A 17,157-nucleotide genomic window follows, 5' to 3' on the forward strand; every position below is an offset into this window, starting at 1 on the left:
TCGATATACTGATCCATCTTAAATTCTCACACATGTTTCAATCTATTCAGGATACGATTTAGATGTCTTATGAACTATGCTCAATCCATGTGCCCCACCTCTTGAATATACTCCCGTATCCAGAATCCCAATATTCAGTCTTACAGGTGAGTATACTACAATAATATCTGTACATAAATTAGGTATGCGAGGGCCGAGGGATCTCAGGTCGATACTTCCGTATGCGCAGAGAGATATCAGCTTCAACTTTTCAGTATGTCCCCTTTAGAGGATCTTTTAGTTACAACAGCAGCGACTATTAATTTTATTGTTTCATCTGCATGCTGAGGGTTTATGCTGTGTTTCAAGCATTTGATGAAAGTATTATCCAAGGACTAGGTCAGAACTTCCGTTCAGTAGAAGTCCCGGAATAATACCCCAGACATCATTGAGTATAAAAACCTAGTATATCAGAATACGAGACCTTTCAAACGAGATTTCAGGGGTTACCTATATATCCAAGTAGTGTTCCCCACGAATTTCACAAGTTTGAAATTTTAAGTTTATATCCCGAATAAATCTACTAAATGTGCGAAAACCTATCGACACATCATTAGTGAGATTGTTTAACTCATTTAGTCTTTACAAATCTTTAGCATACTGTAATTGTCTAGCCGATGTACTATCATTTTCCCTATATACACAAGCTCTTTTTCAATTTTATCATGTTTTTGTATTTTTGAATTTTTTACTGTTTTTGTATTTTCTGAAAATATATCTATATACAACTATCTACTCCCCCTAAATACCAAAACACGTAAAAAATCGACAAACCATTGCAGATTGTTTCTCGTCTTCATCCGCAACAGTACTCTCATCAACGCTCACAATTCCATCCGACATCGAAAGCAATTTCATACCATTAAGTTTTAACAAATATTGAAACCGATTTTTATCAAAAGCTTTGGTATGCAAATCAGCTTTTTGTTCGTCAGTGTGGATTTTCTCAATTCGTATCAATTTTTTTTCAAAACAATCGCGAATAAAGTGATGACGAATTTCTATGTGTTTAGTTTTAGCGTGATGTACTAGATTCTTTGTTATATTTATTGCGGCCTCATTATCAACAAACAGAGGTGTGTAAAGAAAGTGCAAACCGTAGTCGCGCATCTGTTGCTGTATCCACAGGATCTGAGAGCAGCAACTGCTAGCAGAAACGTACTCCGCTTCACATGTAGATAGCGCCACAGACGTTTGTTTCTTACACTGCCAGGTAACCAATCTAGGACCAAAGAACTGGCATCCTGTAGTTGTTGATTTCGCGTTGACTTTGCAGCATCCGAAATCTGAATCGGAATACCCTTCGAGTGTAAAATCGCCTTTCCTAGGATACCATAACCCCAGTGATGGAGTACCTTTCAGGTAACGCAATATCCTTTTCACAATAATCATGTGTGATGCTCTCGGGTTAGACTGAAATCTTGCTGCGAGGCACGTTGGGTACATGATATCAGGACGTGAAGCAGTTAGATACATCAAAGAACCTATCATGGAATGGTAGAACGTTTCATTAGCCCTGTCTCTGGTGAGATCTGGGTGAATCCCATGATTTGTCGCAAGTGGGGTAGCAGCTGGAGCAGAACTTGACATTCTAAACTTCTCTACAATATCACGAACGTACTTCGTCTGGTGAATGAAAATTCCCTCAGGAAGCTGTTCAACTTGTAGACCCAAAAAGAATTTCATCTCCCCCATTAATGACATTTCGAATTTTTGCTTCATCACTTGTTCGAAATCTTTGCACAATTTCTCATTCGTTGACCCAAAAAATTATATCGTCTACGTAAATCTGAACTATCAGAAGATGACCATCAACGACTTTAGTGAAGAGGGTGGCATCCACTTTTCCACGAATAAACTTGTTAGCGAGTAGGTGTTGAGACAAAGTCTCGTACCAGGCTCTCGGGGCCTGGTGTAAACCATACAACGCTTTGTCCAATAAGTAGACCTTGTTTTTGTGGATTGGGTCAGTAAAGCCCGGCGGCTAACCGACATAAACCTCCTCTTTGACCTTCCCATAAAGAAACGCTGATTTTACATCCAACTGATATACTTTGAAGTTCTTCCAAGACGCAAATGCTAGGAAAATTCTGATAGCCTCTAGTCGTGCTACAGGAGCATAGACTTCTGTAAAATCAATCCCCTCCTGTTGACTAAAGCCCTGAACAACGAGTCGAGCTTTGTTCCTTACAACAACTCCTCTGTCGTCTCTCTTACACTTGAATACCCATTTTGTATTGATTTTCCTTTGACCATCCGGTAAATCCACTAACTTCCACACTCCTAACTTTTCAAACTGACTTAACTCTTCTTACATTGCAATGACCCAAGAGTCTTCAGTAAGCGCCCCTTTGTAAGTTCTCGGTTCAATCTGCGAGATAAAACAACTTAATGAAAATTCAGTTTGTAAAGGTGCTATTGTAGAATAAAAACATGTAAGGCCCTGGTCAATTTGACGTCTTGTGCGAACGCCTGCTTGTAATTCTCCTATGTTCAACTCCTCTGGATGATAAGAAAGAGTTCGCGGCATCACTTCGCTTAGAACATCTACATTTCCCTCCGGATTAGTAACATTCTGATCTGCATCTTGTTCACCAACTTGGTTTGTTTAACTTGATATCTGGATCTGCTCCCCCTCAGAATCTGAATCACCCTGATCAAATACTGGCATATTATCAGCTTCTTGACCATCATTCACTGCCGACTGATTACCAGGAGCAACTTCATCATCATGTTCACCAGCATTACTAGGACCTGCTTCATCGTCATTTGAAGTTTCCCGAGGTCTTCTAGAATACTCCGCTGGGAACCTTAACTGCGACTCATACTCTCGCAAAATATCCAGCTCATCAAAGAAATCTTCATCTTCCTCTGATTCTTCTCTCATGTCAAACGAATCCCAAAGTTTGTCATAATGATAACGCCATGAATCTCCAGGATTCTGTGGCGGCATAGTGTAACCTTGACGTTCAACATTTGCTGCTTCAATAATCCGCTTCTCACTTGGAACGAAGACACGTCGCAATGGATTAGCATAACCAACAAATATACCCTCAATGCACTTCGAACCAAACTTTCCATGAGGCTCTATAACTGTACAGGGTGACCCGAACGGTTCTAGATACTCCAAATTCGGTTTGCGGATATTGATTAGCTCAAAGCATGTTTTGTTAAACTTTTTGACAGTAAGAACCCTGTTGAGCGTATAGCATGCAGCGGAAACAGCTTCAGCCCAAAAATTAATAGGTAACTTTGAATTTGCGAGCATAATTCTAGCTGTCTCGATTAGTGTCCGGTTTTTGCGTTCTGCGACTCCATTCTGTTGCGGAGTGTACTGAGCACTAAACTCATGCAGTATACCTCTTTCATCACAAAATTCTTCCATCTTACTGTTTTTGAATTCAGTACCATTATCACTTCTAATTCTACTGATAGGCCTCTGGTACAGATTCTCGATCCTTTTAAGCAACGCCATTAAACTGTCAAACGTTTCGTCTTTCGTTTTCAAGAATGAAACCCACGAAAATCTGGAATAATCATCAGTTACGACCAAACATTAGTAATCTCCTCTAATACTCTTGACATTCACAGGACTAAACAAATCCATGTGAAGTCTTTCCAGAGGTCTCGAAACTGAATTGACTTGCTTTGTAGGGTGTGACTTTTTCTTCTATTTGCCTTTGAAACAACTAATGCACTCCCCTTCCAGATGAAAACCTTTGACATGAACTCCTGTAACCAAATCATTGTGCACCAAGTGATTCATCTTCCTTAGGTGAATATGCCCCATTTTCCGGTGCCACAATCTCGATTCTTTTTCAGTTGCTCTGGACACAAAACAATGAGCCTGACCCGTGGTTGTAGTAGCTACGCTCATGTCCAACACGTACAAATCATTGACTCTTGGTGCCCTCATGATGATCCATTCCTCAGGTATCACAAATCCCGGTTTCAAAATCAAACATTCTTTGTCAGTGAAGTGAGTAGTATACATCCTGTCACAGATCTGGGAGATACTCAGCAGATTATTCTCCAGCTCAGCAATGTAATTAACTCTCTCAAACGTTGCGATCCCATTGGATAACGTTCCTTCACCAATAATCCTTCCTCCTTGATTACCAGCAAAACCTACGTAACCACCATTAATGTCTCTTACATCATACAGCAACGCGGTCTTCCCTGTCATATGTCTCGAAGCTCCACTATCCATAATCCATCTGGGTACAAGTTTTGGAAGATCCTGCACATAACAAACTTTGACTTAAACAACTTCAAGAAAGATGCCGATTCATGCTTCGCGATCTAGGAAGCTCCGGCAATTCAAACTGCTTAGTCAAACATGGTGTCCACCCAGGCCTCATCAGCCTTAGGTGTAGCCTTGACTGTTTTAACTCTCGCAACTTGAATCTTAAAGTTTTCAGCCTTCAGAGGTGGAAAATTCGCATCATAATCAACTTGAATTGATTCCTCAGAAGGTGAAACCTTTTTCTCAGTTTTGGGTTTCCAAACTTGTTGAGATAATGCAACCCTTTTGTAAAATTTGTCGTTTTTAGTTACCAACTTCTTTACGGGTTCCTTTTTCACTTTGGTGTTTTCATTTTTTACACTCTTTTTCTCAACAACGATTGGTGTTTTTCCCTTCAAATCACCTTTCTTCTGTTGAGTCTTCACAGTTTCAATCTTAGGCTTCACGTTGGTACACTTTCGTGCAATGTGACCAACTTGATTACATCTAAAGCAAGTGCGAGTATCAGCCACTCGACTAGTGCCTTCAGACTGAGACTGAGAAGCTCTTTTCTCAAAGAACTCTTTGTTTGATTTTGAAAAAATTTCTTTCTCTTCATCAACAAGTGAACTTGAACTGTTCGCAAACTTTTTCTTCTCAACAAACCTTTTGTTTGGAACATTTCTTTTCTGGTAAGATTTACCCCCCTGATAACCACCTGACCAGTTGTTTCTGTTGTTATTATAAAAACGCGGTGGATTAACAGATTTCTTGTTGTAAACTTTTTCTTTCTCAAAATTCATTTTTCTCTTTGTTTGACTCAGATTGTTCACTTCTGACAGCTCAACTTCGATCATCTTGAAAACATTTGTCAATTTGTTCTTGTTAACATTCTCAATCGGAAACTCTGAATCCGAAAACAACTTATCTGAACCCAACATCTTGTACATGACAAGATTTGATTCATCATTTAAGTTGTTCTTGGACTTTTGTTTTGTAATATATTTGTCCAAGAAACACTCATCTTCCTCATTACTGTCACTATATGTTTTTAGCACATTTTCAACAACATTTTTTACAATATCATTTTGGACACTATCGTCATTGGAAGATGTGAACGTGACATCAATGTTCTCCGGAAGTTTAACTTCACTTTCTTCCTCAAGTTTAACCAACCCAGATTGTTTTTTCGTGTAGTTATCAAGAACAGGTGGTGGAACTCTATGAAAACCCACCACAGTTCCATCAGAATACACGTCTTCGCCAGCTTTGTTTTTGCCAATGGGTTTTGGAACAATATGTTGCAAAACAAAGCTTGCGGAGCTATAGCTGTTAAGCTTCAACTGGATTCGCTCGTTTTCAATTTCAGCCTCTTGAACTTTAAGTTTCAAATTAGCGATTTCATCCAGTTGTTTGTTGATTGATTCTTCTTTTACTCTCAGCACTGCTTTTAGATGTTCGTTTTCTTTAAAAGTTTTACCATTTTGATCATCACTATCTTTCACTGTGCTTTTGAGTTTTTCAAATTTTTCAGAAATCTGACGGTTTTCAAGAATTAACTTTTCATTTTCTTGTTTAACTTTTTCATGTTCAATTTTATCAGTTTCAATTTGAGCAGTTAATTCTTTAATCCGTTCAGTTGAAGCTTTAACTGTTTTGTCACCACCAAGAATTTGATTCTCAACGCTTCTGACCTTTGCTGTCAGATCTTTAATTTTCTCACCGTTGAGATACGTGACAGTATTACAAAATTTGCACTCTTTGTTGCAATTTTTGCAATCAACATTTCCTTCGATTTTTTTACCTGACGCATTCGTTGACGAGTTTGGACTGACCTGGCCTTTTGACTCAGACACGGAGTTAGAGTCTACCTCAAGTGCTTTAGCAGCCAGCACTTTGTCAGCCAGGTTTTCCCAGATTCTCTGCAGTCAACTCCTGCGTTGTATCGATAATGCCAGTATCAATCTTCTTTGCTTTCTCGATCTCTTCTTTCTCCTTTTTCTCTTTCTCTTCTTTCTCTTTCTCTTCTTCTTTCATTTTCTCGGTTGGAGTTCCCCACCATTTGTTTTGCCAGTACTCATCCTCTTCTTTTATCTCCTTGATGATGGCTTCCAAATCAAGCGTTTTGTCATCAATCGCAATATTACCATACTCATCAAGATAACACTCCCTATCTGGATCCCATCTTCTCGCTCTTCTAGCATCCAGATAGATACGAGAAATTCTAATGATTCTGTTTTCAGCAATCATTTTCCTATAGTTATACTTCTGCTTTTCAGTACGGTCATCTTTCCACGGAATAGGTTCATCGTTTTTCGCCATGAATGCGTAACCAACCGCATCTTAATCCGGTAAAACTTCTTTGCTCCAATCATACCCCTCATCATCATAAATCACCGCAAGAGCTCTAGATTTCTCTCTGTTGTCTTCAGACTGCTTCAATCTAGGCGGCTCAGATTTATTTTGATGATAAATCGCCTTCTTGTAATAATCATCTTTGAAAGGGTTCTCCGACTCATCAGCATAAGCGTTCCTGCATTCTCGCTTGAAGTGACCCTTCTGCTTACACTTGAAGCATGTCACCTTCGATTTATCAAACCCCAGCTTAGTAGATGGACCACCAACCGTCTTCCTGCCGGTTATTTCCATAAAACGTTGTGCTCTACGAACAGCACTTTCCATAGCCCAACGAATATCAATTAACTCCATTTCTTCAGGATCTATTTGATCATAGTCCTCTTTCGTCAGGTTTGTGTTACCGATCTTCCCAGCTACTAACCCTTCATATGATTCCAACACTGACGCCAAGAAGACCATTTGTTGCTTAGCCGACTCCTCGTCAAAATTCTGTGCATTCTTCAAATCTATTGCGATGTTGCACTGAAAGTTTGCATCAGAATGACTTGAAGATGATGAAGATCCACCGTGATAACCACTGTGACTTCCACTGCTATGACTGCTTTGACTTTCTTTGCTTGCTGTCGACACATTCTCAGCAGAAAACGCAGTTTTGGGAGAAGTTGCTTTTGGCATCATGCTTTTCGGATAGTACAGATCCAAATTCTGTTGATAAGATGAGTGATTGACTTTGTACATCTTCTTTAGTTCCAATTCGTGACTTTCAAGTCTCTCAATCACCAAATCTGGATTCAAATTTTCAGGAGCAATAGTGTTCTTCAGCATCAGCGCATAATATCTCCAATCCATCTCGTCTGGTAATGAATCGAACAGTTTGTCAACAAGTTCTTCATCAGAATATCTAATATCATGTCTTGCTAATTCCAGCTTCAGATGATCGAACCTTTCTATCATTTTACAAACTGACTCATTCTTAAGACAACCAAACATATCAAACTCTTTCCTAAGAAGTTTCTTTTTACTTTTTACAATTTCAGTACTTCCTAGACATTTCTTTTCTAGCTTTTGCCAAAGATCTTTTGCATTTGAATAATCGATCAAAGAGATGATGTCCTCCCGAACAGACTGAAATAACAAAGCCACATATTTTTGCTCGGCTAAAAATGCATCAATCTCTTCAGCTGATCTTAACGTTTCACCATTTTTGTTTCCATTTGCATAACCGTTCTTCAAACTTTTCCAGCTGGGAAATGCAAATGCCATCAGCCAATCTTCAAACTTCCTAGACCACCGACTGTACTCCTCGATAGCCATTAGCTTTGGGGGTTTATTGAATGTTCCGAAGGCACTTTCCGATTCCCAAGCTTCCTTTTTCTTTTCTTTTGGCGGATTCTCATTTTCTTTGCTTGATGAAGTATCATCGTTTCCGGAATTTCCAGCAAATGCGTACATGTCGCTGAACGGGTTCAAGAAAATATCATCCATTTTGAATGTACCTGCAAAATCAGCAAACACTTAGACAAATTTTCAAAATTTTTAGAAAATGATGACTGATAAGCGAAACTATCAGCAATTATGACAAACAAGCGAAACTGATAAGTGTCAGATAAGCGGAACTCCAATGTCCGAATAAGCGAACCAGGTAAATGTCTATTCAAGCGGACCAGGTAAGTGTCCGTTCGAGCGGACCTACACTTGTCTGTTCAAGCGGAACTATATGGTTTGAATAAGCGAAAGTCAAATGTCCGTTCAAGCGGACCTAAACTGTTCGTTCGAGCGGATCTATCAAGTTTCTATTGTCCGAATAAGCGGAACTACTTGCTCTTTCAAGCGAATCTTACAAGCGAAACTTCCAAATAAGCGGAACTAACTGGTTATTTCAAGCGGAACTATGTATTACAAGCGAAACCTTCGATTGTCCGTAAAAGCGGAACCTAGTTCTAACCAGTTTTCACCATGTTTTAGTCCGAATTTTAACTTGAAACTTTCTAGGGTTTGTTATTACTGTGTTTCACACGTTATAGTCAAAATTCAGGCCATTTCAACCATAGGAACCAGTTCAAACTGAAAAAGTATGAGAGAAAGTGAGTAGAAATGAGAGAATTCTGCAGATTCAAGCTGTAGTAGTATGAACTCCTCGTCCTGAACTCTTATACCACTTGTTGGACCGTGTTCCGACCCTGAATAGTCAGTAGAGAACGTTCATCTTCACGTACGAAGGCGGAATCAACGTAAATGAAGTTACAACAGCTTTCCTATTCAATTCCTTTCCTTTTATTGCTTTCTGATATCGATTTGACAGAGTTTCGGTAACAAAAGCTCTCAACAGATCCACTTCAACATACATCAACAACTCATCAGATTCGCTTGAACTGACTATTTATAGTCTGCATGGTTCCGCTTATACGACATGTCGTATAAGCGAACCTATCAACTAAAACCCTATAAGCGAACCTATCTAATACCAAATAAGCGGACCTATTAGCCTATATGACACAAAAGCGAAACTATATCAACACAATGTACACATAAGCGAATCTATCAACATATAGTCTAATTTTGACTTTCAAGACCCTATGTTGACCTATCTTGACCTAAGACGTAATGCAGACGAAGTCAATAGACATTCCATGCATCAACAATTATCTAATTTCAAGTACGTTTTTGGGGTGTTACTTGTTTGTGATCAGGTATACCCGATACCCGATGAGTATTTACCTGCTAGAAACCCGACCGGTATTAGGATAGGCTTATCTAAACAGGTTTGGTGTTTTGGATTACCTAAACCCGACCCAATGCCATCCCTAGTTTTCTCTCAGTGATCCCATACTATAACTAAAAGTTAACCTAGTTAGTTTTTGTTGATGTAGACCGCTACATAAGCAGTCCACGTCATCAAAACTTTCAACATAAGCAGTCCACGTTATCAAAACGTTGACTTATTTGCCACATAAGCAGTCCACATCAGCAAAAGTTTGACTTTTTTGTCACATCAACATTCCACGTCAGCAAAAACTAACTGGGTTAACTTTTAGTTAGTATAGGATCGCTAAGGCAAAGTATGTTAAAAGTTAGGACTGTTGCTGACCAATATGTCTAGGATTATTGAAATCCAATTTTCCCATAAAAAGTTATAAATAAACACTAAAAATATATGAGTAAATTACAAGTTTTGTCCTTTATGTTTGTCCCAAATTTCAGGCATTGTCCTTTACCTTTAAAATTGATGACTTTTGTCCTTAACGTTTTAAAATCTTGCACGTTATGCCCTTTATGCCTAACCCAGTTAAATTTTACAGTTATGTTAAGTCATACGCAATACATATGAGGGTAATTTAGTAATCCCTCCCTAAATACACACACCCCTCTTATCTCTGTTCTCTCTCTAGTTCTCTCTCGAATGTAAACATAATTTCCGGTCGCCACCAACACCGCCCACCTGCCGCCGATCTCCGCCACCACCAGCTCTCACCTGCCATCAACGTTAACTACCAACACCGGAAAACAAACTTCACCTCTCACCACCACCACCACCACTACGTCATTCCTACATTGATACAATGGATGTGGTGGTGATGGTGTGATTTAAGTGGGTAATCGACTCAGATCTGAGACGGTGTTTGGGATTTCAATGGATTTCCGGAACCGGCGACGAAGTAGAAACAGATTTGTGTTCATTTGAAATGATTTTGTCTATTCCATTTCATACTCGGTGTTCAAATCCGGCTCCGTCTCTATCGAATCTGTCGTGGGCGGTCCGATCCACCATCTGTCGTTTGTTCTGTTTGGAATCTGCAAGGATTAGGCTTCTCCATGATACCTATATCACACACACTTCGTTCCTAGTAAGAATCATAAAGTCTCTGGACATGAGTGTCAAAATTGGTGTGTATATCTGAATAATTTTGATTTTTTGTAGTGGAGAAATGTGGTGATCAATCTGATTAGATGAACACAAGTTAGAAAGGGCTGCTAGAGAAGTCAAAGAAAGGCTAGATAGTAGATTGAGAAGCAATTTAAAACAAGAAATTAAACAGTATATATTTTTATGGATATAGATGTTCATGATTCTAAGGAGTTACAGCATAACAGTTGAATTTGAGATTGAAATTGAAATCCAAATAAAAAATTGAAAATGGTGTGGGTTGGTGGTAGTGACGGACAGCAGGTGGTGAAGCAATATGAAATTAAGAGGGAATTAAAAGGGGTGAGGGGGAATGACCATTTTACCCTCATGTGCCTTGCACTTGCACATGAGGTATTTTAATTGAGAATTTTAACCTAGTTTGTCCTAAAGGACAAAACTTGCAAGATTTTGAAACATAAAGGACACCGCCTGTCAACTTTTTGCCTAAAGGACAACGCCTGAAATTTTATATAAAGATAAAGGATAAAACTTGTAATTTACTCAAAATATATTAAAGTTAATGTTAAACTTTTTTTTGTTTTTAGTTAACGTAAATGCCTTACCAGTCGATTTATTTGTAGAGATGCCGTTGTCAAAGGAATCAAACCCTACAAGCAAACCGAAAAAACTCAGAAAAAATTGGGATGGTATAAGATGGATGTGATATTAAATTTTAATTAGGTGGTATCCAATCTGATCATCAGAAACATATATACTTGCTTAGCTGAACATAACCTGCAAACATTTGGCTTTTATTTTTAATTTCATTTTCATTTGTCATTGTTTATTAGGTAATCTACTAATATACTTGCTTAGCTGAACATAACCTGCAAACATTTGGCTTTTATTTTTAATTTCATTTTCATTTGTCATTGTTTATTAGGTAATCTACTAATCCACTAACTTTGTAGTTTTTGTATTTCTGAGTTCTTTGAGTAATAAAATTATAGAAAAATAATGAAATTGTAGAATATGTACTTAGGAATCCAAGAGATAACTTTTTAATAAACTAACAGTTATAATTTATACATGATATTATTGGGCAACGAGTAATCGGGAACCCAATGACATTGGGTATACTTTCCAATGCAATTTTGGATTGGATAAGCCGCTTAGGGAGGCGAGCTTCGGAGGTTGGCCGTGATGGTAATGGTGGCGGCAGGTCCTTTGAATTATCGTCGTCATCTCTCTGGCGAGAATCAAGCATTTCTTTCTTCCAACTTTTTTTTTTTTTTTTTTGAACGGCAAATCGCTTTATATATAAATATAAAGAGCCAGCAAGAAACTGGGAAACAAAACAGACGAAAAGGAAACGGAAACAAAGAAAAGGAAACGAACAAAGCTAAAAACTGCCAGCTACATCAAAATCAATCCATTTATCCCACCCGATCTTAATCTTCTTCGATCTGATGCTTATCCAAAGAAAGGAGTCTTCTTTAACCTGCTCGACCGTTCTCATAATTGGGATGAACTTATTCTCGAAGATCATGGTATTTCTCGCACTCCATATTCTCGCACTCCATATTCTCGAAGATCATGGTATTTCTTTCTTCCAACTAACCCCGAGCTATCATACTGACGGCAAGATCAATACATCAGAAGTCAAACTGACTTCCAAAAAAATGAAGAATACAATGGTTTGTTTGTTTGTTTGTTTGTTTGTTTGTTTGTTTGTTTGTTTGAATATTGATGCTTGAAGTAGAAATCTTGAATATTTTCATAAACCATTGTATAAAGTAAAGAAAAACTGTAGCTGGTGAAAATTTACAAATCTGAACGGAATCGAATCTGAGCTAGTGGGCTCTCAATGTTTTCTCCCCAACCGACATCAAGTGAGCCTTCATTTAGTGGGCTACTTCTATTGAAGTTTTAAAGGGCTATTTCCAAATTATATCAGCCCAAAAAATTTCTAAGGTCAAGCCTATTTAAACTTACTGTGCAGCGTATAGTTTTTTCTCTTCATATTTTTTAAATTCTTTCAACCCTTTTTTTGTAAGCACCACCATCTAATTGATGAGAATTCCGCTCCATTAATTGCAATCACGTTTAGCCTTTTAAAGTTTCATGGAAGAACGTTGTTTGACATGCGCATCATTACCTTGAATAATTAAAAACAACTCATGCTAATATATATTAAAAGACTTCAATGCTATTCTTAAATAATTAATAACAAACAAAGTGAATAAAATTAAAGATCACATTTGTTGAATCAATAGGTTACATATACATGTAAAACTGGGCCGTCATGTGTAGCCCAAATGCAAGTGAATCTGGGCCATTGAAAAAACAATTTCAAATTTCAATCACGGAAAAAAAATGCATACTCATCTTACAAATTACAGCCTAAACAAATAATTACAATAAATAAATGACAATTTTTAGACCTTTGGGTTTCTATAGTACAGAACATGTTTTTGAGGTTTAAAGAGGTACCTAGAAGCATACGTCGATCTAATTACATCGATAAACAGACCATATTGTAACACCATATATAGGAGGACAGGTAACACTGCAAACACGGAGATGATGATCGGCATCCATAACAAACCCTTACGGTAAAGTACGAAAAAGCTGACACTAAAAGCGACTGTCATGGTCATTATAGAAAGGAAAAGAGTTGCCAGTCCTAACATCAATTTTGTAGGTAAAGATTCCAAGAAATCACGTTCAGCATAACGAGACGTGAGGATAGATAAGAACATAAGAATTGAAGTTGAGGATGCGAACAGAGAAATGGCATCTGCCACAACAAAAACCATGAAGGATGCTTTGGAATGGAAGACAGGAATACCATTTTGTTGGCCGTTGGTTTTGTCATTGGTTTGGTCATATCCACCTGGAACCGTAAAAGCTGCAGCAAATACTATAGTTGCAATAAGGGCTGCAACAACCATACATTGACTAGCTGTTCCTTTCATCCACTTCTCCCCTTGTGTAACCAGTTCATTATGTTCCTTTGTGAATAACTCATACGGAGTTAGACCATCCTTATTCTTCCTTTCTCTATAAGAAGGAGGGATCATCGCCTCTACTTCCTACAAAATAAAATATGAATGTCAGAATTTATACTCATTGTAATAATGGCCAATGAGATGAGCATGTTAGGCCACTTTCATGGGTCGAATCGACCACCAATGTCTTTTGAATTCATTTTTATTTGATTTTTTTTAAATAAACCACACATTAACAATATTAATTTTTGATGAGTGGCTGCACCTTAAAAATACTTCTTTGAGGATTTTCAATCCATATGGGAATAGGATACTAGTGTGAGTTTCAATCCATTTAGATTCATTCTCCATTGAGCTAACTTATTTTTTGAGCCTATTAAAAATGAAACATAACCTAGACCGAAATATTAAGGAAAGAAAGAAGAAAGACAAGAGAAAAATATGTATACCTTAAACCATAATAGTTCTCGTTGCATTTGTAAAGCAACTCCTGATACATCCTCTAGTCGTTTTTGCTTTGCACTCTTCCCAACTAAATGCAACATATTGTTGTCTTTTTTATCTTTGAGCGGAGTAATCAAATCCTTCATTGAGCCTATCTCGTATAACAAGTTGTAGATACCTTCATGGCGATGTTTAACAGCAATGTGAAAGATACTTTGATTGTTATCATTTACCTTCCATATGAGATCCGGATACTGACGGATGAGCTCAACTACAAATGTAACATTACCCATTTCTGCAGCAACAAACAATATTCGAGAAGAGTGTGTTTTCTTTGTATTTCCCAACAATGCAACATGTGGAAAATTCAAAGTTGTTGGCCCTTTAATTATGTTTTGTGTTTCAACATGCATTTTGGCTATATGTTCAGAAATAAGTTTTTCAAGCTGTAGAGCTTGATCTTCCTTTCTGATATCTAGCATCACGCCTCTAATTTTGTTTTGAATTTCAACATGCATGCTCACTATACGTTCAGAGATGAGTTTTTGTAGTTTTAGAGTTTGGTCTATAATTCCAGAAGTTTGCTTGTCGTCTTGCTTCAAATCAGCAGGTCCTCTTATTATATCATCGATGTCTTTCTTAGATTTTTTCGCAATATTTCCCCAAATGATTCTTAATAATTGCATTGCGTAATCTTCCTTTTCACGAGATCCCCCCTTTACACCAATGAATGCCGAAACTGAAAACAACCCCAAAAGAATCCAAATTGATGGTACCAATACTTAGGCACATACAAACATTTGCATGTGTATAATTTGAATTTAGTGAAGATAATGTGTATAAACAACAATGAGTAGATATGTTTACCTGACTTGAAGATGTTATATTTTGATTCAGGAAATGGTTCATGCTTTCGAGACGAATCTATATACTTATTTTGTGATGGTTGATGTGTAATAATCATCTTGGAGCAGTGATATTTACCCCAATTGATGGTTCTTGAAATGAAATCAATTTTTATTTCAGGAAATGCTTCAGGCTTACGCGCTAAAACTCCGAGTACACTCCCAGTACCAAGTTCCGGATAAGTTTTCACTATCTCTAAGGCGACATCTAAGAAAGATTTGATAACCCATTGTGAGAAACTTAACTTAAGTTTATTTTGCAATATTAAATTAATAATATCACTTCTTAGTAAATTTTATGCATATATATTAAAACAATTAACAACATATTCAATATATTTGATGTACCAAAGCTTGAATCTGTAGGTGTAATAAGTACATGCAATGCTTACCGAATAAATCATTCTCAACACATTTCAAAAGCAGCCAACCACGATTCTGGGGTGTCCAACCATCATCGCACAACTGCTTGGAGTTATTGTACAAATACTTCACCACGTCCTCATTTCCAAACAACGCCGCCGTGTACAATGGCATCATTGTTCCATTACTACCGGCGATTGTAAGCAAGGCAATGTTCCTTTCCATCATAATTTTAACCGCTTTAATGTTTCCAGATGCAGCTGCTAAATAGAGAGCGGTGTTGTGATTATTGTTTTGAAGTGCTAAGTCATCATTGTCCATCTGATCCACCAGATTTTTCACAAAGTCTTCAATATGTTTAGGACCTTTTGCAGATGCAGCCACATGAAGCGCCGTTTCACCATTTTCGGTGATGCTGCACCTTACCAACTCCATATGTGGATACTTCTCAAAAATGGCTTTTGCGGCTTTCCAATCACATTTTATTGATGCTTCATATAGAGGGATGCCGATTTTGAGATAATCTTCTCTAGGTCCTTTAAAGTGATCCCAAGGCAAATAGTTAGTAACCCATTCATTTCAATATCATTTACACTAAGATTAAGCATCAAATTGCCATTTAAAGGTAAAAGATATCATATATGATGAGAGCTGAAAATCAATTCCATCTTAATAAGCTCTCCAAGATATAGCTATGCATACCATATAATGAATACTTCTTTTAATATGATCAAGAGTGAAGAGTCTGCAAATTCTCAATCTTTCCGACAACGTTTTGGCTAATTTATAAGTCATCTCTGTTTTATACCTGATCACCCGGTTAGGATGTCGTTATATCATAGGAACTTTAATTCTCGTTGGTATAAGTTTATGATTCATCACCTCTAAATCCTTTTTGATTGTTTATAAAGCCTGAAAAGTTTCTTCTATGTGTTCTTGAGATCCTTGACATCTCAATCCTTTTATATTAAGATATAAAACATAAATACTGAAAGTGTATCATATATTTTGATATTAACCTAAAATTTCTAAAAGAAATAAAATAAATGTAGAACTAATGACATAATTCCCCGATTCTCAATTGAAAGTGTTAGTTCCATGCGGGCAAGTGAAACAAATATGGGAGTCATATATTACCGTTAATTAGATCCGAACGAGGTAGCTTCGGTGGTGGTGGCCCTGAGTTTGAATGTGAAGCAACCGGAACGTTGATTTGTTGTTGCTGGTGTTGGCTTAACGGTTTCTGCTCGTCGATTGAGGCCAACTGCATGCCTGTTTGCTTTGTCATCTACACAGTTATACCATTAATCGTTAAAATCTTATTTCTCCACGCTATAAACAGACTAGAAAATGATAGTTATACCTCTAATGCTTCAGATTGAGTGATTATAATTAACGTGTGAAAAATGTAATTCGAAATGCTTTGAGAGGTGATTATTTGAAAATGCATTATGTTTATGTCATTTATATAGAGTTTCAAACTAAATGTCAACGTCTAAGTCAAAAAAACTAATATATGTATGAATAGTTTGTCATTTTTATTCGTATGACACGTTATTGTAAATTACAATCCAAATTTTCAAGTAGATTCCCGCGTCTAAATTTTGGATAGTGTCCCACTATCTTGAGGAAACATCTAAGAAAAGACGGTAACATCTAAGAAAATGTTTGGTAATAACTTTGGCGGAAAGAGAGTTTCAAATAAATAAAAAGGGGAAAATGATACAAAAATTAAAAGTTTGTTAACAGTTCTAGGTAATAAGACTATGAGGTGTGAAGAAGGGTAGTCTTTAAAGGATGCTCCGTTACGAAGATGTATACGTAACCGGGGTATGAGGATGGGACTAAAGGGGATGGAGCTAGGGTGTGGAGGATGAGCCTATATATATATATATATATATAAAGAGAGAGAGAGAAGGTGTATCGTACAAAATGCCTTAACATACGAAGCCTACGTTATGGCAA

At 37.3% G+C, this 17,157-nt stretch overlaps 1 protein-coding gene across 1 annotated transcript; it reads right to left on the reverse strand.

The window, feature by feature from the left end:
* Positions 1–12,837: 12,837 nt before the first annotated feature.
* LOC110907179 lies at positions 12,838–16,614 on the reverse strand. Its single transcript, XM_035982778.1, has 6 exons — positions 16,556–16,614; positions 16,330–16,480; positions 15,222–15,728; positions 14,792–15,037; positions 13,930–14,663; positions 12,838–13,564 (listed from the first exon to the last, which is right to left on the reverse strand). Exons 2-6 carry the CDS (start codon positions 16,478–16,480, stop codon positions 12,908–12,910), a joined length of 2,295 nt encoding a protein of 764 aa, XP_035838671.1. The 5' UTR covers positions 16,556–16,614; the 3' UTR covers positions 12,838–12,907.
* Positions 16,615–17,157: the final 543 nt, after the last annotated feature.

This window comes from Helianthus annuus, chromosome 14, assembly GCF_002127325.2.
Source record: "Helianthus annuus cultivar XRQ/B chromosome 14, HanXRQr2.0-SUNRISE, whole genome shotgun sequence".
Classification (NCBI taxonomy): Eukaryota; Viridiplantae; Streptophyta; class Magnoliopsida; order Asterales; family Asteraceae; genus Helianthus; species Helianthus annuus.